Here is a 27732-nt window from a genome sequence, read left to right as displayed (position 1 = left end):
CCATTTTGAGTTAATTTTTGTATGTGATATGAAGTAGGGGTCCCACTTCATTCTTTTGCACCTGGATACCTGCTTAAACCAGCATCAATTCTATTTTTTTTTAATTTTTTTAAAAGGTTGTTTTTTTTTTTTTTTTAATTTTTTTTTTAACGTTTTATTTATTTTTGAGACAGAGAGAGACAGAGCATGAACGGGGCAGGGGCAGAGAGAGAGGGAGACACAGAATCAGAAACAGGCTCCAGGCTCTGAGCCATCAGCCCAGAGCCCGACGCGGGGCTCAAACTCACGGACCGCGAGATCGTGACCTGAGCTGAAGTCGGGCGCTTTAACCGACTGAGCCACCCAGGCGCCCCTTTTTTTTAATTTTTAAAAAATGTTTTATTACTTATTTTTGAAAGTGAGAGAGACAGAACACAAGCAGGGGAGGGGAAGACACAGAATCTGAAACAGGTTCCAGGCTCTGAGCTGTCAACACAGAGCCCGACACAGAGCTTGAACCCACCAGCTATGAGATCATGACCTGAGCCAAAGTTGGGTGCCCAACCAACTGGCCACCCAGGCACCCCAATTACTCTGTATTATTTACATTAATTTCAAACTTTCTGTAATGACAAGTTACAAAGAAACTACTTAATGTCAATATTACTTGAAACAATTTTTAGTGAATTTGTTTAAATTTCATTTACACTGTTTTCCAGAGCGGCTGCACCAGAATGCAAACTGGTGCAGCCGCTCTGGAAAACAGTGTGGAGGTTCCTCAAAAAATTAAAAATATACCTACCCTATGACCCAGCAATAGCACTGCTAGGAATTTACCCAAGGGATACAGGAGTGCTGATGCATAGGGGCACATGTACCCCAATGTTTACAGCAGCACTTTCAGCAATAGCCCAATTATGGAAAGAGCCTAAATGTCCATCACCTGATGAATGGATAAAGAAATTGTGGTTTATATACACAGTGGAATACTACGTGGCAATGAGAAAGAATGAAATGCCTTTTGTAGCAATGTGGATGGAACTGGAGAGTGTTATGCTAAGTGAAATAAGTCAGGCAGAGAAAGACAGATACCACATGTTTTCACTCATGTGGATCCTGAGAAACTTAACAGACGACCAGGGGGGAGTGGAAGGGGGGAAAAAAGTTACAGAGAGGGAAGTAGGCAAACCATAAGAGACTCTTAAATACTGAGAAAAAACTGAGGGTTGATGGGGGGTCGGGGAGAGGGGAATGTGGGTGATAGGCATTGAGGAGGGTACCTGTTGGGATGAGCACTGGGTTTTATATGGAAACCAATGTGACAATAAATTATATAAAAAATAAATTTCCTTTAAATGTTTAGTAATTGCTCTTTTTCCTTTTTTGTTTAATTTTCAAAAATTATTTAAAATATTTGTATTGTTTCAAAATTAAAACTATAAGTGTCCAGAAAGTTCTAGCTTTCAGCTCTGTCCCCATTCTTTCTCTCTCTCCCCTTAGGTACCCATTTATATTAGTTGTTACGTGATTATACTGGGAGTCATTTTAGAGATTTGTTAGTGAATTAGGAGTTAAATTGGTGACAGATACATAGACAAGTAGGCAAATGAGAGAATAAGGCAATTATTAATCTCAACAAGTTACATTTGTTTCAGCAAAGGAGAATTAATCACATTATAAGATTTGCTATATATGAATGGATGTATGTTGTCATGTCATTGCAAATAGTATCCATCGATCTAACTAAAATTACAATACAACTGTATTGGAAATTTGGGGGATGGAAAGTTGTTTGAATATGGGTGTGATGAAAAAGCTAATTCTGGGGCACCTGGGTGGCTCAGTCGGTTGAGCATCCGACTTCAGCTTAGGTCACGATATCATGGTTTGTGGGTTCGAGCTCTGCGTCCGGCTCTGTGCTGACAGCTCGGAGCCTGGAGCCTGCTTCAGATTCTATGTGTGTCTCTCCCTCTCTGCCCCTCCCCCACTTGTTCTCTGTCTCTCTCTGTCTTCCAAAAATAAATTTAAAAAATTTTTTTTTTAATTCTTAACAAAAAGAAAAAGCCTAATTCTTATCTTTTATATTGGTAAGTGAATAAATAGCCTGTAAAAATGAAAAACAAATCAAGCAGCATCAATTTAAATGTGCTATTCAGAGATAAAATAGTCAATATCAAAATAATGGACTAAGAATTAAAAATCATCATCTCTGGTGGTGCCTGGGTGGCTCAGTCTGTTAAGCGTCTGACTTCGGCTCTGATCGTGATCTCACGGTTTGTGGGTTTGATCCCCCCATCAGGCTCTATCCTGACAGCTCAGAGACTGGAGCCTGCTTGGGATTCTGTCTCCCTCTCTCTTGGCCCCTCCCCTGCTCACACTCTGTCTCTGTCTGTCTCTCAGAAATAAATAAACGTGTAAAAAAATGTTTTTTAGAAAGTCATCATCTCCGCACAGAAGGGAGGCAAGACATGTTGGTTTTGCCTAACAAGCCTTGTGGTTATGTTATGAGTATCTCTTCGAATCCTTACTAGTTGTATGAGGCAGGCTCTTTCTTATACCTGTAGCTCCATGAGAAAATTAATGCTTTGGGAGTTTGTTAGCCATCTACTGCTGTGTAATGAATTATAACAAAATTTGGCATCTGGAAACAGCAAACATTATTACCTCATAGTTTCCCTGGGCCCTTGGGCTTCTCTGGGTGGTTCTCGCTCAGTCTCTCACAGGGCTGCAATTAAGATGTCAGCCAGTGCTGCAGTCATCTTGGTGTTTGTGGAGATCTGTTTCAGGGCTTACTCACATGGCATGCCCAAAGCCTCCAAGCTCACTCCGGGGGTCCTCTTTCCAGGGTGGCCACGGGACACAGCAGTTGACTTCCCTGACAGAGAGCGATCCCAGAACACCCAAGATGGAGGCCACTGCCTTTTTAAAGTCCAGTCTTGGTAATGACAGATGCTACCTCTGTCATATTCTGTTAGAGGCACATCTGTAAGTCCAGCCCACACTTAAGGGGAGGGCATGAAATCAGGAACAAGACATGAAAGCTAAGGGTGTGGATAAGATGAGTTATCGTCAAGGTTGCCTACCACAGGAGAAGTGGCTTCTCCCAGTAAGTGGTAAGCGTAAGTACGTAAGTCTAAGTGGTAGCCCTGTGATGCAAAACCACCCAATTCGATTCCAGGGCTCGTGTTCTTAACCGCTATGTAACCTTTGTATGTTGCCTGCATGGAATTTCCCCTGAACGGGAAAACAGTACCTCCTTTGACACCACTGCCATCTTGGACGTGTGGGAGTGGCCAGGAGGGATAACTCACGTAAGAGCTGACTTTCATACGTGTGTCGCACACTCCGGTGTGTTAGGTTGGGGCAAACACGAATAAGCTGTACGTTACGCTCAGTGTGTACGATGCAAACTAGACTCCCCCACTTACCTCTGCTTCGGAAAGGGTGCATGACTGCAAGAGAGAATTATATGGGTACAAGGATAACCTTGAATTCACTCTAATTTATAAAAAGTCACACCCTCTCAAGCTTTAGAACTTTATTGGTAATGAATTACCTGAGAACCCCCTCACACTTGATCATGACAAAATGCAGCTTCGTATTTCTGGGATGGGGCATTAGTCACAGGGGCACGCTGGCTAAGGTGAGGAGTTGGTGCTATATCTTTAAAGCTGTTGAGAGCCACTGAAGTGTGTTAAGCGTGGAAGGATGACATAATTGGATATGTACCTGCTGCTCTGAGCTATGCCATCGTGTCTAAAACATCAGACGACATTCCACATTCTCATGCATGAGACGGCAGATGCTTCCTTTACACACCACCGAATCCATTCATGTTGATGTAATGAGATTTATAAATTTCTCCTATCTGCATATTGGTCCGAGTACCCCATCTCCAGGCCCCCGTGCCTGCCTCTCTCTGTGTGCATAAACACCTTTGTGGCTACGGCCACAGCTTCTCTCTGTGTGCTTTTGATGGCACAGACTGATTGCCTCATTCAGGGTCTGTGGTCACATGGCAACCGTGCTGTTGACACATCTTAGGAACTTAGTGAGTGCTTGTTAAGTCAAAATGGACTAAACCTGACTGGACACCTGCTCTGTGTTTTAGGTACTGTGCCGAGCTCTCGTTGTGTAGAAATAAGATAGTGTTATTTTGTTAATAAAAAAAGACATGACTGTATGTATTCATTCAGTTTTTCATCCACTAATCAAACATTTTTGAAGTCCTGCTGTGCATGTGGCCTTGTGCCAGGTGCTAGAACACAGCCTGAGACAGCACTGCTCTTCCAGCTTCTGTGACCACTGGGGAAGACAGAACAGTGTATGGTGATCCTAGCTCAGTCCACTGTGTGGGCACAGAGGAGGGGCACAGACGTCAGCAGAGAAAAGGGCCACAGAGGAGTGAAGGGGAGACTTTCTGGAGGAAGTAACCTCTGAGCCGTTTGGAAGAATAAGTGAATAAATGCTCGGGTGAATGGAGGCTCAACTCCATCAGTATTGGGACACTGGTTTGTTAGGACTTGATGGGAGGGGGGAATCGAGGCTATAGAAGCGGGAGGAACCAACACTGAAAGTAGATATAGGTAGGAGGTACTGATCCCTCCAGAGTGATATGTAGAGCCAAGCAAAGCTTTATCTCTTCTGTCTTTGTGTCTTTCCAGCCCTCTACGAGCAATCCTGCGAGGTATACAGGCACCAAGGGAACACGGCTGGTTTCTTCTACATTGATTCCGATGGCAGCGGGCCGCTGGGACCCCTCCAAGTGTACTGCAACATCACAGGTAAGGGGCAGAATCCCCACTCAGGCTTAACCGAGCTACCTGATGGTACACAGCACAGGGAAGTCCACTGGAAGGGGACCTGTGTAAATAAAAATTTAAAGAGCCAACCTCAGGTGTGGGGGGCATGGTGTTTAAGTAAATAATAGCAGTTAGCAACTGGATTATCTTTCATAGGAGAGGAAGACTTAATGGTCTTAATCACATTCCGCCAAACCTAGAATTAACCAGGAAGCATTTTCTGTAGACCCTGCCAAGGACATTTTCTCTTTTAAAACTCAAGAGCAGAAAGAAAAGGAAAAAAAACAACTAAACAAACCAAAAGCAAACCTGAAAATCAATAGAGAACCCTGACTCAGGAAGTGGGGAAGTGTGATTCATGTCTGGCCCCGGGGATGGTGTGAATCCCGTATGCTCTTTGAGGCTCAGTTGTTCATCAGTGAAATGGGCAAAGTGGTTCCTTCCTCCCAGAGTTGAAGGTTAGACACAATCATGAGTATTGGAGGAATCAGCAAGGCTAGTTACCCAGTAGGTGCCCAACAAGAAAAGTGAATTACTTGCATTTTCCCAGCCACTCCTTCCTAAAGTGCAGAAAGACATAGTAAGAATCAATTATTGCACGGATTTAGAAACAATCTATGATCACTAACTTATTCTGCAAAATAATTCCACAAAGCCCAAACCTGATGTAATAGTTTCTTAAAAATTCAGCAGTGCAAGTACCCTCACCATCGTGAGGGTCACTCATTGGCGCATACGCGTTGTGTGTGTTTGTTCCGAGCACTGGCCTTTGGAAATGACAACAGAATCATGTAATAAAGCAGAAAAGCAGGGGCTATTAAAGCTCATTGAGTCGTCAGGCCTCAGGCGTCCCTGCAACAAGGCAAGCACATTCCCTGAGCTCCTTCTGTAGCCGCAGACTGGCCTTGGCACGGAGGATATGCGGAGAAATTAGATACAGCCACTCTCATTTATGAGGCAGGAATATCAGGAGAAATGCCGGACATATCACAGGTAGAAATGCAAGCAAACCATTGCAAAAATGGTGATTATGGGCACTTTGCAATTTGTTCATCTGGATGCAAACAACCAAAGTTTTTCTGCAGAAGATGCTATTTACACGGATTTAGAAGCATTTCCTTGCATTTCCTTTACACTTAGTGCATCTCTCCAACCTGCACGTATGTTAACTGCTTCCCAACTAGCCCATAATATAATTAGAAACCGTGGGACTGTTTTCTTTTCATCGTTATGGTAACCTATAGTGCTAACCTGGAGCTAGTTTTCTCCCTGGATCTTGGTTATTTTCCAAATGTAATTAACAAATGGATCTCCAGCAGTTCCCGCTAAGAATACAGACTTTCTAGCTGAGGACATTCGAAATTAGTAAACGCCCTTTTACTGAGCCCCGTAAGTCATTCCGATGCAAGTTGTCCCTGGTCTACACTTTACCAAAAAATGGAGGAAGTGATTTAGCTGAAGAGTGAGGACGAGGAGAGTGGTTCCTGCTGCTGAGAGATCAGGTGTGGTCACTCAGCTCCGACCAACTTCGGGAGCTGAACTGAGAGCTTACCAATACCATCTCTTTCCCTCCTCACCATAAAAATCCGAGGTAGATATTTTTATCTCTGTCTTACATAGAAGGAAAGAGAAGATAAGAACTTCGTGACTTTCTCGAGGTCATAAATACTGGAGCTAATAGTCAAGACTCAGGAAGCAAACAAAACCTTCTGGTGCAGTAATAATTTATATCACTAAAACATTAATTGGATACTTGTATTGCTTATGTTTTGCTTTACACAGTGATGCAATTTTTGTTATAAAGTAAATCAATATTAATTATAGAAAATTTAAGGAGAAAAGCAACGTATCAAGAAAATGTTGAAGTGACCCCTCAGCCACAACCCAGAGACTGCTGTTGGTACTCTATTGTTAGGATTTCCTTGGGATTTTTTTTTTTCTGTGAATGTGTATGTGTATTTCTTCTGTGAATGTATCTGTTTTTTAAATATATATTTTAAAATCAAGCATCAACTTTCCTTTTTGTCATTACGTATTTTGAATTTATTTTTTAATTTTGTTTTTTAACATTTATTCATTTTTGAGAGTGAGAGAGACAGAGCATGATCAGGGGAGGGGCAGAGGGAGGGAGACATGGAATCTGAAGCAGGCTTCAGGCTCTGAGCTGTCAGCACAGGACCCAACAAGGGCTTGAACCCACAAAGTGTGAGATCATGACCTGAGCTGAAGTCGGACGCTTAACTGACTGAGCCACCCAGGCGCCCCTGAATTTTTTTTTTTTTTACATTTATTTATTTTTGAGAGAGAGAGAGACAGAGCACGAATGGGGGAGGGGCAGAGGGCAAGGGAGATAAAGATTCCTATGCAGGCTCTAGGCCCTTAGCTATCAGCACAGAGTCTGACGCGGGGCTTGAACCCACAAACCATGAGATCATGCATGACCTGAGCCGAAGTCAGACGCTTAACCGACTGAGCCACCCAGGCGCCCCATGCCATTAAAATATTTTGAAAATAAAATATATACATTAAGTGTAGCTTTAAATTTTTAAACTCTTCAAACTAATGCGAGTTCAGGGACACAAAGGGTGTCATTGATTCATAGGTCTCATTTACATGGAGCTCCCTGCCTCTCATTGGAAACATTTCTCTCAGGGCTTCTGTACGATGTTTTGTCCAAGAATGGCTAAAGATGAATTTTCACTTGTATTTAAAGGTTGCTATTTTGCTGATGTGATACTGAAGGAATCAGGACCTCAGAGTTGTGTTCGGGAATGGATAGGCTTGATTATCCCTGATCAGGCAATTCTTTTACATACGGTTTTTGGTTATGTGCAGTTGCAAAACATAGAGGTTTTGCTTTTGTTTTGTTTTTGTTTCCTAAAAGAACTATAGAAATAAAAGCAAACCTCGGCACAAGCTGAATTCTGTAATTCTCATATTTGACATTTCTAAAAACATAAATATAATGATCACATACATTTTTTTTTTTATTTATACATGTTAAATGTTCTTAACTATGAGTGATTTGTAACACCTGTAAAAATGTGACAAAGGGGTCCAGGGAAGAGAGGGTCCAGGAGAAGGGAGAGAGGAAATGGACAGCGAGAACCAAGAGAACTGAACAGGGGTGGGGTAGGGTGGAGGGGAGACTCATTCTGCTTAGGATCCGGTTTCTGAAAACAAAAAGTTGCTGTTCTCTGCACTTTTCAGCAGCATTACTGGGGTAACCCAGAGAGTGTAAATGACACCGGAAGGCAGGGAACCTTGTGCTAGTCAGCTGAGTGTCCCTGGCCTACTTGTCCATAAATAAGGTCTGGGATCCTAAAATAAGGATCTGGGGCCAGGTGGTCTTACAGGCCTTCCTCATTTAGAATTCCATGAGAGATCATTTGAGGTTCAACCGAAAAGGGGACATTTCTCCTAAGAAGTCTATGGATACTTGCAAACAGATGTCATGAAAGTGAAGAGGGACAGATTTTAGTCTTGGAAAACAGGAAATTCGAATCCAAAATACATCTCTCTTTACAATGTACCCTGGGCAGGGGAGGGCATGAGCTCCCTTTCCTAATGACAAGGTGGTGCCTCACCCCTCCCGGGAGATTAAGTCTGTGCATCTCACCTAGGACAGGGTGATCTTGGGGAGATGACCTCCCAGATGCTCACAGAGTAACTGCCCTGTTCACTGGATGGCAGCATGATCTCTGCACAGGGACAGTATGCCAATGTATGGGAGTAACCTAAGGGGGCGATTAGATTTATGTATAAAGTGGACTGTATCTGAACCTCTACATGTTTTGATCCTGTGCCTGCCGTACCTCATACTGTGTTCCAAGCCAGTTCACCACGGAGCTAGTGGGTAGGAGAGAAGGAAGGGCCACTGTTTGGATGGAGTGTTGAGTGAAATCATGGATGAGGAAGATAAAGAGGAAGCTTCTGCAGGAATGCACATGTGGGCTACTTCTAACATCTCTATATATGATTTACCATTCAGTTCAGCTTAATGTACACTTGCACATTTCAGGCACTGTGAAGATTGCCAAGGATACAAAATAGTGTCTGCATCAGCTTCTCTTGGCTGCTATAACAAATTGAGTGGCTTAAAAATACCAAGAAGTGTATGCGTCACAGTTCTGGAGGCTAGAAGTCCAAAATCAAGGTGCTGTAGGGCCACACTACTTCTGAAACCTGTAGGGGAGAATCCTCCCTTGGTTCTTCTGGCTTCTGCTGGCTCACCCAACCTTTGAGCATTCCTAGGCCGTAGCAGCAGCCTTCAGTGACTGCCTCCCAGCGATTGTCACCCTGCTTCTGTGTGACATAGTCACAGGTAACTTTCTCCTCTCATGTATCCTCTTATAAATAGGACACCAGTCATATTGGATTAGGACCCCTCCTAATGGAGTATGACCTCATCTTAAGTTGATTACATTTGCAAAGAACCTATTTCCAACTGAGGTCATGCTCGCAGGTGCCGAGGGTTAGAATTTCAGGAGGACGGAATTCTACCCCTAATGGTATCATTTCAGTCTCCTTCACAGGTTAGTCATGGAGCAGACACAGTGGAAATTATAATATAAGGATAATGACAGGAAGTGTATCGTGTTCTTCCAGCCTCTTGTGGAGTGGAAGGGTTTTTGGGCAGGCAGGCAATGCATGTTTCTGATACCTGGAAGGGGAGCACTAATGGGCTGGAAGCAGAGACGAAAGAGGGCATTTCCAGGAAGAGCAAATGAATGTCAGGAACAAAGTTCAAGGGTCTCGAGCCTGCATATTTGTGGGGGCCACAAAACTCACCAAGATGAGTCACAAGTTTAGAACACTGAAAAACTAATCAAATTGCATGAATAGGAAAGGATCAGTTTTACTTGAGCAGGGATAAGCAAAAGCTGTTGTAGGTACGTAATCTGAACGAAAGTTTCCCAGTGAGGAAATCTACTGCGTCAATTCTGGGGAAAAGAAGGAATGTTTTATTATAGACAGTTACTGAGCATGTCAGACTAGTTAAATGTCTCTGAGTGAAAGATGAACTACTTTCTGAACACCAGCCACAGGATGCCATCCTCAGAGCATTCGTAGGTGTTAACACTGTTCCTTTCTATTGAGGACAGTGGATCTCTCAGAGGGCTTGCTCAGATTAGGGACTGTTTACAAAGGTGTGAGCCTACAAAAGGAAATTATGGGAAGGGGACCACAGAACAGAGCTAGTAACAGAGGGGCTGTTCCCACCCTCAGGCCCAGGGAGGTGAAGGGAGGGAGAGTTGCCGGAGTAGGAAGGAGAGCAGCATATGGAGAGGTTGAAAGAACTATGGCCTCTTGTGTGGGAGTAGCCAGCAAAGAGCTTGGGGAATGACCTTGATCTCCCCTTGGTCCTACCAGTCTGTTTCCCATGTCTCCACGGACAACCCAGCTAGAATTCAGAAGGCAAGAGCGCTTGCTGATGTAATGTTTTTCAGCAGCCTTCCTGGGCACAGAGAAGGCAGCAGAAGGAGAGAGGGTGTATTGGCAGGGCAAATGGAAAATACCCATGGTAGCCTGTTTAAGGAACTGTGTAAAGAAGGTTGGGGAAACAAATGATTAGAATTCGTCAAGGATCAAGGATGGCAGTGAGGCAGAGGGCTGTCAGTGAAACCCACAAAGCATGCAAATATATGAAACATGGATTTGTTCAATAGATTCCAACCTGAAGCAGATAGGACCTCCCTTTGTGGGCCGAATGGGAGTGAGGTTAAGATGAATGAAAGAAGCACACACTGAACAAGAGACAGAGAGAAGTAATCGACTAAAAGTTGCTAAGTCACTCAGTTGGTGAATTACTGAAGGACACATAGAACACCAGGAGAAACCATGGCATACTAAAATGTAATGTTTGGTTAAAAAGGAGACCTGGGCCCCATACCACTACCTACCTGGTGTTAAAATTTTCCTGGCCTGAATGTGGGTAATTTTAGCCAATGATGTGAAGTTTGTGATCATGCTTGGCTGTGTCAGTCTAATTGGGCAAGTATGTAGGAGGGCATTTAACACAACAAGTAATCTAGGCAGACTCAGAACTAGTTTACTGGATGAAAATGCATGTAAGGTGGGTTTGCAGGGTGGGTTAGAAGCCATCAGGAAGTGAGAGAGTTCTGGGCACTGGGATCAGTACAAAGGAGAAGATAGGAATGGAGAAAGAGAAGGGCACAGAAAGCAGTTGAAATCAGTGAACATCTGAGGAATCTGTGCAAGAACTTAAGGTTGGAAGATAGGAGAAGGAGGCTTCTCAGATGTTTCCTTCATCCCTCAGTGCAATGGTTAGTTTTATGTTTCAGCTTGGTTAGATCGTAGTGCCCAGATATTTGGTCAGTAATTATCATTAACATTTCTGTTAGGGTGTTTTTTTTTTAGATGAGTTTAAGATTTTAATCAGTGATCTGTGAATAAGACAGATTACCCACCAAAATGCGGATGGACCTCATCTGATTAGTTCAAGGCCTAAGTAGAACAGAGACTGACTTCCAACAAACAAAAAGAAACTCTGCCAGCAGATGGCCGTCAGACTCCAACTGCAACTTTTTGCTGGGTCTCCAACCTTCTGGTTTACCTTGCAGACATTGAACTTACAAAGAAAGCCTCCATGATCTTGTGAGCCAATTCCTTAAAATTGATTAATTGGTTGATAGATGATAGACTTAGATATAGATATAAGTAGATATTAATACTCATATTCTATTGGCTCTGTTTCTCTGGACAACTGGACTTGAAGTACCTGTATTTTGGGTGCTCCCACTCTGTGCTCTCCTCTCATTTCTTTGTATTTCCATCCTGATGCCAACCATACTGCATCATAAACATCATTGTTTACTTGTGTGTTCCTATGGATCTGTGAGCTCCTTGATGGAAAATTAGGGACAGAGTATGATGAATCCTGGTTCTACTTTGTGCATGCTCCAGTGAGCTCATTGTAAATGGAACTCTGAGAAATTGCAGCCAAATTAAAGATTAATTTTGACCTTTTCTCTTTTTGCTTTCCCACTTCCCCTAATTTATCTTAGATTAAGGTCCTGTCCTATTAAATCAATAGCAGTCTGGAACTGTGGATACTGACTCAATGTCTGATTTAAGTGGGCTTGACTCATTTCTACTATGTGGAACATCTTCTACAAATCCAAGAGTACCTGTGCCCAACTGTTCCCCATTGCCTCCAAGACCTCCCATTGATAGCCTTCCCCAAATCCCTTCTTATCTTCAAATACGGGAATGACCAGTGGGAGTAGCACATGTTTTGGAGTCACATTGGAATTTAAATTCTAGTGCCAGCATATTCCAGCTGTGTGACCTTGGACAAGTCGGTTAGCATTTCTGGACCTTGGTTTCCTTATCAGTAAAATGGAGATGATAAAAAATGGCTGCCTTCAAAGGTTCATTTGAGGATTATAATATATATGAGAACTTCCTAGTTTCAAAAAGTAGATGGTCATGAAATAGGGTAAGCAAATACCCTGGTGTAATTATTAATCATGCCCTCATTCTCCCTCACTGCTGTCCTAGTATAGATGGTATCTGTATACTCCTACTAGCTGTAAAAGATAGGTGTGCACCCTTGCCAGCGATAAAGTCTGTGCTGCTTTCTGCAGGAGTCATGAGATTTCTGAGGCTCGAGAAACCTGGAGGTAGCATTTCTGAGGGGAAGCTTCTAGTATTTATAAAGCAGAACTAGAAAGGTGAGGCATTCCAACAAGATTTTCTTTAGAACTTGACATTTACACTCATTCTATGTAGCTTCCATTGTGCCATGTTTAATGTTAACAGGATACCTTGTCAACATGTTAAAAGATGTTTCCCAGGCACACACAGTTTTTCCTTTGTACAGTACAATTGTATACAGATATGCAAAATTGTTTGTTTAAAACCAGTAACAAAAACGCATTGATTTTTCTCTCTTGATGAATACAATACCAATTTCATGTATCTAGACCTGCATGGCAATCATCAGCCATTGCAAGGAATTTACAAGGAATGTTTAGTCAAATCTCTAAAGCAAAACTTGTTTTTCATTCTCAAACAGCTCATAATCCATTTGCAAACCACCTTACAAGTCGCCATGTCTTATCACTCTCATTATTATGATGCTCTGTTTCTCCCTTCTTTGGCAGCAGGATCTGTTTTCATTAAAACTCATCAAAGCATGCATAATGGAGTAGGTAGAGAAGCTGCAATTGAGGTCTCTCTAATATTCCTGCACATAATTGTGCAGTGTGATTGCAGGTAATAGATTATCATCCAGACTGTTGACAAAAAGAAAGAAATGCATCCATTCAGTTAGGTCTAACAGTTCGTGGCCTCGCTTTGAAGTTAGAGCAATGCCAGCGAGTTTACGGTTTGTGTATGGACTGTACAAAGGTCTGTAAGTATATAGGAAATTAGGAAATAAGAGTTACCTATGACATTGTATAGAACCAACTTATGGCACATTTATCTCTCCCTGATTTGCTTAGTACATTGGTAATTTTCGGCAGCTGGATTTTACACGAAAGAGAGGTAAAATTTAGTTGTTGATGACTTGCCCATCTATAATAAAGTTCTGTCCTCATGCCTCCTATTGGTATTCCCCTTCAGGCTTCTACCCCAAACACTCCACTTCTTACACACACATACACACACAGGCACACACACACACAACAAAAAAAGGAAGTATTAACTTCCCTGCCAAAGTCGTCTGCAGGAACAATTGAGGCTCAGGTTCTCAAGCTTGTCTCTCATCATAAATTAGATAGCCGTCATTACAGAAATATAGTTGCCAAAAAAATTGTCATTCGATTACAGACTTCATACAGTTGTGCTGGCTACTGGGCTAGTTCCAGATGCAATACTGGAAAGTAACTGGAATTGGTTTTGCTTTGCAAATATGTTAATGAGGCTAGCAAGTTACAGAAACAAGATCCCAAGTATAGCCAGCAGACTTAAACCTGTTCCTGCTAGGTATGCTGTGTGTCTTACCAGAGGGTCCCAAGGCCTGGGACGTACACTCTCCTCTAGGACTTTGAATCACTATGCATTGCTTGTCTGCTCTGGGCCAGGCACTGAGGATATAGAAATGATTAAGATATGGTCCCCCAGCGGTGCCTGGCTGGCTCAGTAGGTTAAATGGCCAGCTCTTGATTTCAGCCCAGGTCATGGTCTCACGGTTTGTGAAATCAAGCCCCGTGTCAGACTCTGCTCTGACACAGTGGAGCCTGCTTGGGATTCTGTCTCTCCTCTCTCTGCCCTTCCCCTGCGTGCTCTCTCTCTCTCTCTCAAAATATATAAATAAGCTTTTAAGAAGAATGATGTGGTTTCTCAAGTCCACAAAGTTTATAATCTCATGTCCTTGTTGTACACACACACACACACACACACACATGCACACACACACACACACACGGGTGCCTGGGTGGCTCAGTCAGTAAAGTATCTGACTCTTGTTTTCAGCTCAGCTCATCATGTTACGTAGCCTGCTTGTGATTCTCTGTCTCCCTCTTTCTCTTTGCTTCTCTCTCTCTCTCTCTCTCAAAATAAATAAATAAAACCACCCTTGTTCTCAGCCTTCCCCAGTCTGATTCATAATTCACACAACAGCTAGAGGGATCTTGTGAAAGCACAGGTCTGACCGTCGCTTCCCATCCCTGTCCCCTTCTACCTGTGCAAATCCCAAGCTCCTTATTCATGACTGCCAATCTTGAAGGGCATGGCTATGAGGGTATGTGCATTCATATGCATTAATTGAAAGTCTTACAACAATTCCTGGTGCTTCTTACATCCTTCAGATTATTATAATTAATATCTGTTATACTTATTGTCTTGGGACCATGCGCAAGGCCCTCATTCTTTGTATCTCTCTTCCCCTCTCTGTATATGAAGGGTGATGATAATAGCTTTCTGTGATTGGTATGTACTCCGTTAAATGAGTTAACATTTAGAGAATGTCGGAGAGTGACTGACACCGAGCAGGTGGTGGAGGAAACATAGGACTTTCTCCTCTTCTTTCCCCTTTCCTTGGAAATGTGTCCACTCAGGCTCACTCATGAGTGACATATATGCCGTGGCTCACTAGCTGTTTAATCAGTTGGAATAATAGTTGCATTGTTGCTTATATTTCAGAGGGACGGTTTACTTTTTATAAATTAAGTGTTTTCCGAAGGACTGTTTTCAGCTGATGAAACATGGCAGTTCCACGGCTTAGAGGAAGGAAACTTTTTGTAAGTGTCTCTGTCCCTGTTTGATATCTTATGCTGTCCACCAAGGTGTGGTGACTTCAGAGGGCTCCTAGGGCTTCCAGAAGGCTGGTCTCTTAGGCAAAACCAGGGAGTAGATCTGCTTGTGTCCAAGGCGAGAGCTTTAAAGTGGTCTCTCTGGGCCAGTGGCAGACGGCATAATCTCCTGCTAAATTGGGCCATTAAATAAAACTACTAAGTCATAAAGCTGTAGCATTACCCTGAAATTAAAGCATTGTCACCTTTGAATTGCCAAGAATTTTAACAAGCACTTAGAGAAATTCCTTTCACACACCCATTTAGCATGGCCAGTTGACTCTGACCACGTGGATGAGAACAGAAGGCTCAGGACAAAAGATGGGGAGGGTGATTGCAATGTGACTTTCATTCATTTATTTGCTTATTCGTTCATTCACACACCCTCCCTTACAAACTCACACACTGCTTTTTATTTTATTTTATTTTATTTTATTTTATTTTATTTTATTTTATTTTATTTTATTTTTTAGAGTGACAGAGAGAAAGAGAGCACAAGCAGGGGAGAGGGGCAGAAGGAGAGAGAGAAAATCCCAAGCAGGCTCTACACCATCAGTGCAGGGCTCCATCTCACAAACCCCATGAGATCACGACATGAGCTGAAATCAAGAGTTGGATGTTCAGTCAACTGAGTCATCTGGGCACCCCGGAAATAGCATTTTTAACAAATACCTGAAGATACCAGACTTTGGGAAATATCTTTACAAGGTGATTAGCATAGTGCTTTACTCTTAACATGTCTCCTTCCGTATTCATCCCCCACTTCTAGGAGGGGCCTGGTCAGTGCCTGAAAGAGTAGTTCTTCTTAAGATCTGAACACCGAGCCTATCCTGACACCTTCCTGGTGGACCTTTCACAACACATTTTTATTGCAGATACCTGGTGATTCTTTCCTTTTAGTGCTGTGAGGATCAGGGCACAGTCCGGTCAACCAGTGTTTACTGAGGCTGCCTGGTACTTAGTGCTGTACAATCCACTGTGAATCACTACCCTCAACGTCCAAGGATCTCATATTTAACTTCTAGCTCTTTTTTTTTTTTTTTAATTTTTTTTTTCAACGTTTATTTATCTTGGGACAGAGAGAGACAGAGCATGAACGGGGGAGGGGCAGAGAGAGAGGGAGACACAGAATCGGAACCAGGCTCCAGGCTCTGAGCCATCAGCCCAGAGCCTGACGCGGGGCTCGAACTCACGGACCGCAAGATCGTGACCTGGCTGAAGTCGGACGCTTAACCGACTGCGCCACCCAGGCGCCCCTAACTTCTAGCTCTTAAAGCACTTTTATCTAGGCCATTCTATTTAAGTCATGTGCTTATCTTGTAGATACTTGACAGCCATGGTATTCCAGGCACATTAACTTCTATGAGACTCAGTTTCCTCATCTGTATAATAGGGATGATCAGTTACCCTTACCTCAGTGTGCTGATGTGTACATTGCATAAAAGTAAATGAGCATTGTGCATATAAACTCAGTACAATCTGTGACAGTGTCTAAGAGCTTCTAAAATAGAAGTCATTATCAACAAGTACTGCCATCATAGCAGGATCTAGATGCCAAAGGAATTCAGAGAGAGGAGCAATCAAGAAAGGCTTCCCGGGAGACGTAGGGCTTGGGTTTGACTTTGAAAGATAGGTGTCCCTGGGCTGGACAGAGAGGGGAAAAGGAGGAAAATCAATCCTGTTGAGAGCAGCAGGGTCCCAGATGTGGGGATGTAATGAGCAGGTACCCAAGAGCCCTTGGCCTTTTTTGAGGGCTCCTGGCTCACCTGTGAATGCTGATGCAGTGCCACCATTGGGCAGGACACTTTCCTTGTCTGGAAGAGTGAAATAACAAGTGTCAGTCAAAGGTGCCTCCCCAAACGTTTGCTTTCTTTTGTTCACTTTTGCTCTGAGCCCAGGATTCCAGGGAGAGATCATGAATCAAAGTCAGTCTAGACATTCCAAACTGTAAAACAGCCAGGATGTGCTAGCAGCTTGTGATTCTACGCTCTGTGAAGTAGGGGAAGCAGAGGGTCCATTTGTCTGGGAGCCTTGTTCCTCCTTCTCAAGTCATGGGAGCACCAATCAGCCTTGTGCTGTCAGTATGAAAGCATTTGGATATGTTACATGTATTTGCAGAAAGAAGCTGGCAAAAGACATTGGCTGGTTAGTGGCCTGGGGGACAGTTCCACATGGGTTTAACAGTGCCAGTTCTGAATGTTCTGTCCAGACCTCAGGTCTTGGGTCTTGTACCTGGTTCTGTTCTTCTGGAATACCATTCCCTCACCTCCTTCTTTAGACCAGGCTCTCCTCTCTTTCTCTTACGAAGCTTCTTGGCCTATAACAATTCTCATGACTCCACCTTCAATGCATGTAATAGACTAACATACACCAAATCTAGCGTGGTTGTAAAGAGCTTGGGCTTGGTTTGAATCCAACCACTGATACTTCTTAGTTTTGTCGATTTTGGTGATGTTAAGTTACTCAGCTTCTCTGTTCCTGAGTTTCCTCTCTGTAATGAATAATATAACCTATTTTTTAAGGTGGTTATGAAGTTTATATGAGATCATGATAACCCGTAAGAAAAAAAAAATGCCTGGCATTATATACCTAATACATGATAATTGTTACTTATTTTTACTACTCTGTCATCAGCAACCTTGACTCTGGTTTCTGGGGATGCAGTAATGAAAATAATAACTAATTGCTTTTACAAGCGCACAACACCTGATATACTGAAAGCACTCATGAAAATTAATTCAACATTATTAATAAATATGCACTTGAGAATGGATGCGCTACCATGTATGAACGGTTGAGTTTGATACTAATTTTTGCCACTTGATAATTATTTGGATAATTAGTCCTCAGCCATGTGTGTGTTGGTATAAGGGCACATGCACAAGAATTTGTCAGAGCACAGTGGAATAGCTTGGAACACTTACTACAGGCGTAGTGCTGCACAAAGCATTATCTTTTCCTCCCAAATGTGTTTATTCTAAAATGTTCAAACTTACAGAAAAGTTGAAAGAACACTAAAATGAACACCCATACACCTTTCACCCAACTTTTCCAAGTGTTAAAATTCTGCCATACTTGCTCATTTGTGTGACCTTCACTTTCTCTCTCTCTCTCTCTCTCTCTCTCTCTCTCTCTCTCCCCTCCCTCCCCCACATCCCTTCCTCCTGGTGTAAAATGCTTCTTGGGGCACCTGGGTGGCTCAGTTGGTTAAGCATCTGACTCTTGATTTCAGCTCAGGTTATGATCTCAAGGTTCATGGGATCGCGCTCCACATCAGGCTCTGTGCTGACAATGTGGAGCCTCCTTGGGATTCTTTCTCCCCATTTCTCTCTCTCCCTACCCTGCTCATGTTCTTTCTCTCAAAATAAATAAACTTAAAAAAATGCTTCTTTTTTTTGTGAACTATTTGAAAGTAAGTTGTCAACATACTGATCTTTGAAACCTAAAGACTTCAGTTTATATCTTTAAGAACAAAGGTATTATCCTACATAACCATAATACTAATATCGTACATAAGAACATAAACATTATTCCAATCAAAACTGTTCAATGTAGAGTCAGTCTTGTCTGTACAGTGTTATCTGGTTTTGTATTTCTCTTCAGGATTCAAGCAGTGTCCACATGTTTAAATTTGATGGTCATATCCTTTTAGTCCCTTTTAACTAGAAACTCCCTTCCCCCAACCCATCTCTTCTGTATGGCTTTCATTACATTAACTTTTTGTGAAGTGTACTAGCCAGTTGTTAAGAAAAATATTCCATATTTTTTTTAGATTTTTTTTCTGATAATTTCTTTATCGTTGGAATGCTTTGGCAAGAAAACCTCATGGGTGATGTCTGTCCTCTTCAGTGCATCTCATTAATAGGTACATGATGTTATTGGGGCAATTCAGCCCCAACACCGGCTAACACACTCCTGCCAGATCTCTGCGCTGTGAAGGTGATTTATAGTCAGTGAGTTGTCTGTGGGGTTATATGCAGACACTGTGTGAATATCTCCTTCTTCAACGTATCCTCCCAATCCGGGAATGACCCTGACCCATATGTTATCACACTGGAATTTGTAAAATGTTGTTTTACTAATCCTATAATTCCTTCTGCATTTTCAGCTGTCATTCTGTACTCTTCTCTACAGAAGAGCTTTTTTTTTTTTTCAGAATAGCTTTTTATTCCTTGCCCTGTCTCCACCTCTCTTATGTCACTCTAGACTCATCTAGACTCATAAATTATTTCATTTTAAAATGTTGTTACCATTATCATGATGTTCTTTGTGTTCCAGTTTCCCCAAATGTAGCTAGTCCTACTCCGGCTAATTCTGCTCCTATGGCTTTGTTACCTGCCTCCATTAATCTTGGAGTACTTCCTTGTTTCTAGCACCAGATATCCCCTTGAACTTGCCCTACCTAGACCCAGACTCACTTTTTTCTCAAAAAAAAAAAACAAAAACAAAAACAAAAAAACAAAAAAAAAAAAACATTGCTCCTTTTTGTAGCAAATAGCATTTAAAAATTCGGATCTAGGTGTTAGGTTTTCTTTTTACTTCTAGTCTATTTCAGTGGACCGAACTAGAAAATGTGCGTTGGTGTGTGTGTGTGTGTGTGTGTGCGTGTGCACACTTGTGTTTAAATTATGATTTCTTACAGTTATAGCCAATGCAAATACAGCACCATTAGATTTTCCCTCATCGTTCTCTCTTCTATATGGATCTCTCTTCTCTCACAGTGAGAACCTGTCTCAACAATACCAATATATTTACTCATTTGTTCTACCAGACAATATACACAAAATAGATTCAGAGTCACATCAGCCATTTGCTACCAATAACAAAATAAAGTGTAGCATTTCCTGAATTTTAACTTTGGTTCTCAGGATATATTTTACCAAGGGGGTATAGCTAGATGGAATACCTCATTGAAAAGTTACTTGAATTAATATTTCCTTATTTGTGATTATTTTGTCTGTTTAATATACAGGGAGGCTTTTTGTTTCTGCTTAATGTTCAATTTTAGGTTTTCCCTCTTTTTATCCTTTTGATTTAATCCCATATTTTGATTATGCAAAATATTTGCATGTTACAAAAGCTAAATATACATATTTATATATACTTGTATTTATATATTTACATAATATATGAATATATTTTTATATTTATATTATATATAAGATGGTTGACCAAAGATGTCTTACTCTCTCTTCTATTGTATTCACCCTCTTCTTACCCATCTTATCCAGGTCACCATTTATATTGGTTTATCCTTCCTGTGTATATTTCTATTTCTTCTTTATTCTTGCACAAAATGTAGCATAGTCTTTGCACCTCGGTGCCTTGATCTTGTCACTTTACAGTGCTTCCTGGGACGTATCATAAATCAGTTTAGAAAGGTGTTGTGTGGTATTTATTATAACTGCATAGTATTTCACTGTGCAAATTAACTATGCTTTATTCATTCAGACACCTCGTGATAGATATGTGAATTTTTTTTTCAATATGCTGCTCTCACAACAGATATTCTGGGCTGCAGAGCAGAATTTCAAGTATATGTCTAAACATACTTTCACGTCCTGTATCACTTCCCTGCTAATTTCAAGAGCTGTCACTGAAGTCACTAAAACCCTGGTTGTGTGGGATGTTTCATTCCATGGTAAGTGAATGCCCACTGTGGGTCAGGTATTTGGCATACAACGACTTACATGACAGTCTTTTTGCCTCGTGGAACTTACCGTGTAGTGGGTCGGGGGTGGGGGGGGAGGTTGAGTAAACAGGTCATTAACAATGATTGCTGAGTAAGAAGAGAGCAGGTTGCTGGTGGAGTCAGAACAGGCTTCCCCCTGGAGAAGACACTGGCACTCTGACAATATCATTTATACTGTGATGAGCTCTGGAGCAGAGATGTCAGCTGAAAGAAAGACAAATCATTCCACGTGCCTCTTTGAGTTACTTTTTGTCAATCACCTCTAGAGCCAGAATCTAAAATCCGTGAGAGCAGAGTAAGTAGACAGTCTGAGATTTACAGAAGCCTTGTCTTCCTTTGTGACCTTGTGAAAGGAGATGTGAATGCTGCCCTTGGATATCCCTCCTCAGGACTAGGACCATGGGGAAGACTTTGCAGTCAATAGTCTCCCTTTTGGGCTCCTAACTTCAATCTTGGCTACCGTGGCGATTCTTTTATTTGTTTGCTTGTTTGTTTGTTTGTTTGTTTGTGAGAGGGTGCATATGGGGGAGAGGGGCAGAGGGAGAGAGAGAATGTTAAGCAGGCTCCGTGCTCAGAGTGGAGCCCGACATGAGGCCCGATCCCATGGCCCTGTGTTCATGACCAGAGCTGAAATCAAAAGTGGGACGCTCAACAGACTGAGCCACCCAGAAACCCCAACATTAGACCTTCTTTAAAAAGGGATGGAAGGGGTGCCTGGGTGGCTCAGTCGGTTAAGCGTCCGACTTCAGCCCGGGTCACGATCTCGCGGTCCGTGAGTTCGAGCCCCGCATCGGGCTCTGGGTTGATGGCTCGGAGCCTGGAGCCTGCTTCCGATTCTGTGTCTCCCTCTCTCTCTGCCCCTCCCCCGTTCATGCTCTGTCTCTCTCTGTCTCAAAAATAAATAAACATTAAAAAAAAATTAAAAAAAAAAAAAAAGGGATGGAAACTACTACTCATGGTGTACTTGTGTCCCAGATACTGGGCTGTATTTTCTGTGTTTATCTCATTGAATCCACATCAAGTGTGAGGTAGAGATCACTTCTTGCTTGTGTTTTGAGAAATCAGAGGTCCAGAACGGTGGAAGAGAATGTCCAGCATCATTCAGCTAGTAAGTGACAGATGTAGGAACTGGATTCAGATCTATGTGAGTGCCAATTTTTCCTCAGCATGCACCAAACAGTACATGCTACCGATGTAGTCCTAGAGATTTCATAAGTAATACTAACAGCAACCAAAGGCGGCCCACCAGCCCCACCAGGTGATTTCCATGTGGATGGTCCTTTCTCCTGTCCCCTGCCCAGAGGGCAGGTGCAGTGGGTGTGTCCACACCCACCCCTCCGGCTCCATGCTGCTGGACTTTCAGCTTCCTTGGGACCTTTGCTCCCAGAACCAGCTGTGAATGCCTTGGGCTTAAGCGTCCAGAGTGTCATTCAGCCCCCATGCCCCTCATCTTACCTTCCCAGTCCCTAAGATAATGCTCTGCACACTCCAGACATTTACTACAGTTTCCTTGAAGAAGCCCATGAGCAACAAAAAAACATGATAGGATGTGCGCGTGATCTGTTTCAACTCCCCCCCCACTCCAAGACCGTAAAACAGATTACCCAGGTCTCTGTGATCATACCACCTATTTTAAAGCAAGACAAGAGAAAAATAACCCCCCAAAAAGGTACATAAAAAGTAAAGGCTCCAGCAAAGTAGGAGAATAAATCACAGTCAAGTATGTTGTCTGGAAGTCGTAAAGCGTGGCCCGCGCAGGCAGGTGGAAGCGCAGTAATGGCCAGAGCAGGGCGTCGCTACCCCCCGCCCTCCCCCGTACCCCCCCCCCCCGCACCCTGGTGTCTGTGTTCCAGCTAATGCAGGGGAGCAGGGGGCGGGTGGTGGGCAGAGCTGGGCTGTAAACCGGTAATGCGCTCCCCTCAGCAGCAGAAGGCCAGACGCTGGAAGCAGCCGCATCTGCAGTGGTTTTAGCGCCGCACGGGTGGATTCTCGCCCAGGCAGCTGGCTGATCCACCTGAGAGGGAGGACAGCCCTGTGGGAATCCGAGGCCGTTTAAAGGAGTTGGACATTGTTTTACACCAAGTGTCCCTCTTCCCTTTACAGGTTGGGGGTGGAGGGTGCTGACCCCCTCAGCACAGGTTCCCACGCCTGTCTCTGATGCTGAAATGACCCTTTCTGATGCTCCCCGAATGGCTTCATCAGAAGGTGGACTTTGATTTACCGTCTGGTACCCAGGGCCAGGCTGTGTGTCCAGCTCCGCCCTGTACGTTTTGTTCCATCCACGCATCACCACTGCTCAGAGGGTCATAGCCAGTTTACAGAGGACAAGACTGAGGCTTGGGGAGGTTAAATGTCTCTGCCGTGTTCAGGAATGTAGTCCATGGCAGAGCTGGCCAGGCCTACCCATCCCAGACCCCTCGCTTTTCTCCCCCACATCTGCCTCCATTAACCAGGGAAGCCCCCGCCAAGCAGACATTTACTCAGCGGCCGTTGCCCGTGCTTTAAATGGAGAGATAAGGTACAAACATATGAAAAATTAAATAACTATCAATGCAGAATGACAAGAGACATCAGTAGGCTGTGCATGCATAGATGGCAAATGAGTGGTACAGGCAGTGGCTTGAGGATTATTTGAACTGCCTTTACCCCTGGCATAGAAAATTCACTTTGTCAACATAGATAACTGTACCAGAAGTGACCCCAGGGACCTTAATATAGACTTGCTTTATTACAATAGGAGCATAAGTGAATTGGCACACTTTTCAAAGGACTATAAACAGCTCCCCACAGTGATTTAAGTTCAATTAAGCTGGGTATTGACAATCTGTAGACTTCCCTTCCTCTCATACGTTGTGATAGAAAAATTGCACATTTTTTTTGGTCCTGCAAAGAGACAGATATGTGTGTAGAATGAGGTCTCATTAATCAGAGTTATTTCGTGTCTCTCTCTCTCCTTTTTTACTTTCCTTTTGTTTGTTCTTTCTTCTCTGTGACGATCTCCATGGTAACAGAACAGCTTACATCATCTATAATTACTGCTATTATTAATAATAATAATGATCATCACAATAATAATAGCAATCAGATAAAATGAGAGAAAAGATATGAAAGAAATTAAATTCTGGCTTTGTAGGTAAACAGTTTACAGCTTCTGAAATAGAGCAAGAGAAACCAGGAGGTCATGGAGAGACCCAGGATGTGCGTTCACAGAAGAATTTCTGGGGTGATGACCGGGAAGGATTTCACAAGAGAGATGATAATACGCAATGTTTCAGAACATCACAGCATTACTACTATGCAATCTCTTTTTCTTTTCTCTTGTCGATAATGTTGGTGGTCATATTGAATGTCTGTGTATGTTGATCTCATAACTTGAAACTTCTTTTGCATTTGGACCGTTGGACCACTACACATGCATAGAAGAGCTGCTTTGGAAATGCTGGAGGAAAAAACCTGGCAGAAAGCAAATGGTGATTAACTAATCTTGTCCCTTGACAACAGTTTCCTGAAATCCTACGCAGTGCCCCATGACAGCCCAGGTTCTGGAGGTCTGAGAGTGAAAGGCTTCTGTTGCTCTGTCCATTCTCAAGGAAAACAGTGCATTCTCTGCTGGCAGGCTTCTCTAACAGCCACTCCCAGACCTGCCCCCCGCCCCGCCCCGGTCTCTGGGTAATCCCACTTACTTATAATCTGAAGAGTAAGTACCATAGCCTGAGACATTTGTCTTTCTTCTATGCACAACCCCCACCCCACCCCTAAACGATGGTAAGCTTTTAAAGAGTTAGGCAGTGCATTATCCTTCCGGGCAGGTACTCCTGTGGCTGGCCCAGCACTACCTAGGCACATATTTGAAAATAAGAATGAATGATATACTTTATATTTTGGGAGATCTCATAGCTTTATGGGAAGACAGACTTCAAAACTAAATTCACAGTGCGGTTTGAGAAATGGCTTTGCCAGCCTAAATCACTATACTCTGTTATGTCTGTGAAATGATGCTATAGAATTTTATTCCACAAGCTTTCTTGATACCTCATGGCCTGTAACTCCTTTAGGAATAAAGGCAGGCATAATAGCTGGTGTGGGTCTGGCTCATGAGATCATTCACACTCATGCCAGTACATTGGACACCCTTAAACAACATCTCCCCATTTCCTCAAAGCTCTAGTAATTAAAATAGTAGGATACAGCCATAAAAATGGACACATAGACCAACAGAACAGAATGGAGAGCCCAGAATTACACCCCCCACAAATGTTTTCAATTAATATTTGACAAAGGAGCCAAGAACACTCAAAGGGGAAAGAATAGTCTCTTCAACCAATGGTGCTGGGGAAACTGGACAGCCACATGCAAAAGCAAACAAACAAACAAAAACACTTGGGCCCCTATTTATACCACTCACAAAAATTAACTCGGAATAAATTAACGACTTAAACATAACACTTGATACCATAAAAATCCCAGAAACACAGGGAAGTTGCTCCTTGACACTGGTCTTGTCAACAGTTTTTTCGGATATGTCATCAAAAGTAGAAACAAGAAAAGCAAAAATCGACAAGTGGGGCTATATCAAACTAAAAAGTTTCTGCACAGCAAAGGAAGTGTGCAACTAAATAAAAAGGGAATCTATGAAATGGGGGAAAATATTTGCAAACTAAGTATCACATAAAAAAAAAGCAAATATATAATTGCTGTTACGATCCTTAATGAATGGGCTAGATTCCTGCCAGCTCAAAAATCTCTAAATGCAGTTTTCCCTGAAGCGGAGAATTTATCTTGGATAACTTAATACATGTATTCCTTTGAGCAAGTTAGAAAGATGGGGCTATGCTGCTTATCGTGGGACTGAATGGTAGTCAACAGGAAGAAATAATAGAGACTGGATTGGGTAGCCGAAAGTGGTATCAAGGGCAGTGTTTTCCATGACCAACAAATTCCATTGACGACAGACCAGGAAATGCAAGGGACACCAAATAAATACAGAGACACAGGAGACGATTCCAAAGGGAAAAGATGATTGAACAAGATGGTAATAAGTTATTAGCAGCAGCTATATGACAAGAAAATGCAGTCCATCCCACCTGCTAACCTTATTTTCCAGGTGAGCTCCCACCCTCAATTCTTTAAAGGATGAAGTCTGGGTACTGGACCTCATGTTACAGAAGAGTTCTAATGTAGACGTTCTTTACTCTTCTGCATGCCATTCAGCCTGCCTTGTGTTCAAGTAAAACGTGATGCCAAATCACTGGGATATGATCATGGATAAAATGACTGATATTGGTATCCCATTTTCCAGTGTGGACATTTCTGAGGTTAACAACTTGCCCAAGGCCTCAGTGCTGACATTTAGCGGAACATAGTTTCTAATCAGACAGGCAGGTGTCGAAAGCCAGGCTGCTATCTTGTGGCACCTTGAAGCCCTAGATGCATCTCTAGAGATAAGAATACATGGCCTGTGGTATAGGGTCTGGTCTGGAGGCAGACCAGTAGAGGATGATGCCTGGAGCCTGGAGGCGTTCATGATGTTTTCCCAATCACAGCATTTAGAGTATATATTTCTCTGTCCCTGAGTGTAACTGGTCCTTCTTGCATTGTAGGGAAACCTCCATTGGTTTCCTTGTGTGGGAGTTCAAGTTCACAGAACTGTGAGAAAGGAGCATTTCCTAGTCCAGGTCTCTTGAAACTGGCGTGGTTTCCCCAAGGATCTGCAAAGAGAGGGCTAGTCTCAGTTTGCCCCCTACCCTGTCCTTCAGTGTCTCATGTGTCCTACTTTATGTTCTGGGAAAGAACCCAGAACTACTGGTGAACTACAGAACACAGTAAGAACTACTGTGACAGCCACCAGAGGCCGTCTCCTCCTTGATGCTATTGTTAATAATAGCAGCATCTGCTGTCTGTGGGATCCTTGTGGACAGAGCTGATATATCCTTTATATAACAGGCGCGTACAGATTTCTGTGGGATGCTTGATAATTCAGGCACTAATGGACCTTCTCACACAAATCCCCTCACTTTACAACCACGCGGTACAGTTGGCGTTCATTTCTGCTCTCCAGATGCTACTGATGAGGAAACTGGACTTTAGAGAAGTAATAATTTGACCAGTTCTGCTTAACTAGTAAGTGTCGACCTGGTACACAAATCCAGATCTTCTAACTCCAGAGCCCAGTCTGTGTCCACTAATATCCACCAGCCCACGACCAATTTGACCATCTTGAACATTTAGCTTCATGGGTTCAATTTCAGTTAAAGCACCTGTGGGTCTGTGAGTAGATTCCCACCTCCGCCCACCTAGAAGACAGTTCCAAATGAATCTTTCTTGTTTGAAAATCTTTAGAGCTACAGTTCACATCGACACCCCTTAGCTAAAACTGCCTATCCCCATCCTAGACCAGACATCAGGGGCATCAGGCACCAAAGCTAACTTTCATGAGTGGCATTGACCCTCGCCTTTAATATTTTGTCAAAGTGCAGGACTTAATCTACACCTGCTACCAGTGAAACTGAGGGGGGAAAATAACAGAAAGCAAGAAGAAATAGTATCCAATTACCTCCTTCTTTTCAATCTTTCTTCTTCTAACTCCCAGGGGGAACAAATAATCAGAGGACAAAGGGCATCTTTGAAAAGAAAGCCAGCTAAGAAGCTCTAGGTTTCACATAATCCTCTCTCCTCTTATAACTCATCCTGCATTTGTAGGGCTTGTGATGTCTGGGTAAATCACAGGGGGCCCTTTGGACCTCTTAATTGTTCTTTTGTATCTCCTGTATATTTGCATATATCAAAAAGTGCCAGTAGTTGAGTTATTAGAACTGCCATTCACCCTCAGGTTCCAGAAGTCAGAGTTGGCAACATTAGTGGCTTTAAGATGAAATGTTGTCTCTCCTACACATCTTCCTTTTCCATCTTGCTAAAGATAGAATGTGACTCTGGCAAAATGAGTCAGTGAGTAAATGAATAAGCAAATCAATGAATGAATGCATGAATAATCAGATGA

General features: G+C 42.8%; 1 protein-coding gene across 2 annotated transcripts in view; it reads left to right on the top strand.

The window, feature by feature from the left end:
- CNTNAP5 (contactin associated protein family member 5) overlaps positions 1 to 27732 on the top strand; it is a 798355-nt gene that overhangs the window by 530069 nt on the left and 240554 nt on the right. For both annotated transcript variants that reach the window (XM_030326880.1, XM_030326879.1), the window contains exon 12: positions 4644 to 4763. In XM_030326880.1, the coding sequence (XP_030182740.1) occupies positions 4644 to 4763 (120 nt within the window). The remainder of the gene's footprint in view (positions 1 to 4643; positions 4764 to 27732) is intronic.

The sequence above is a fragment of the Lynx canadensis genome, chromosome C1 (assembly GCF_007474595.2).
Source record: "Lynx canadensis isolate LIC74 chromosome C1, mLynCan4.pri.v2, whole genome shotgun sequence".
Lineage (NCBI taxonomy): Eukaryota > Metazoa > Chordata > Mammalia > Carnivora > Felidae > Lynx > Lynx canadensis.
Note: the sequence above shows the minus strand (reverse complement) of the source record. Positions and strands in the feature narration are given on the sequence as shown.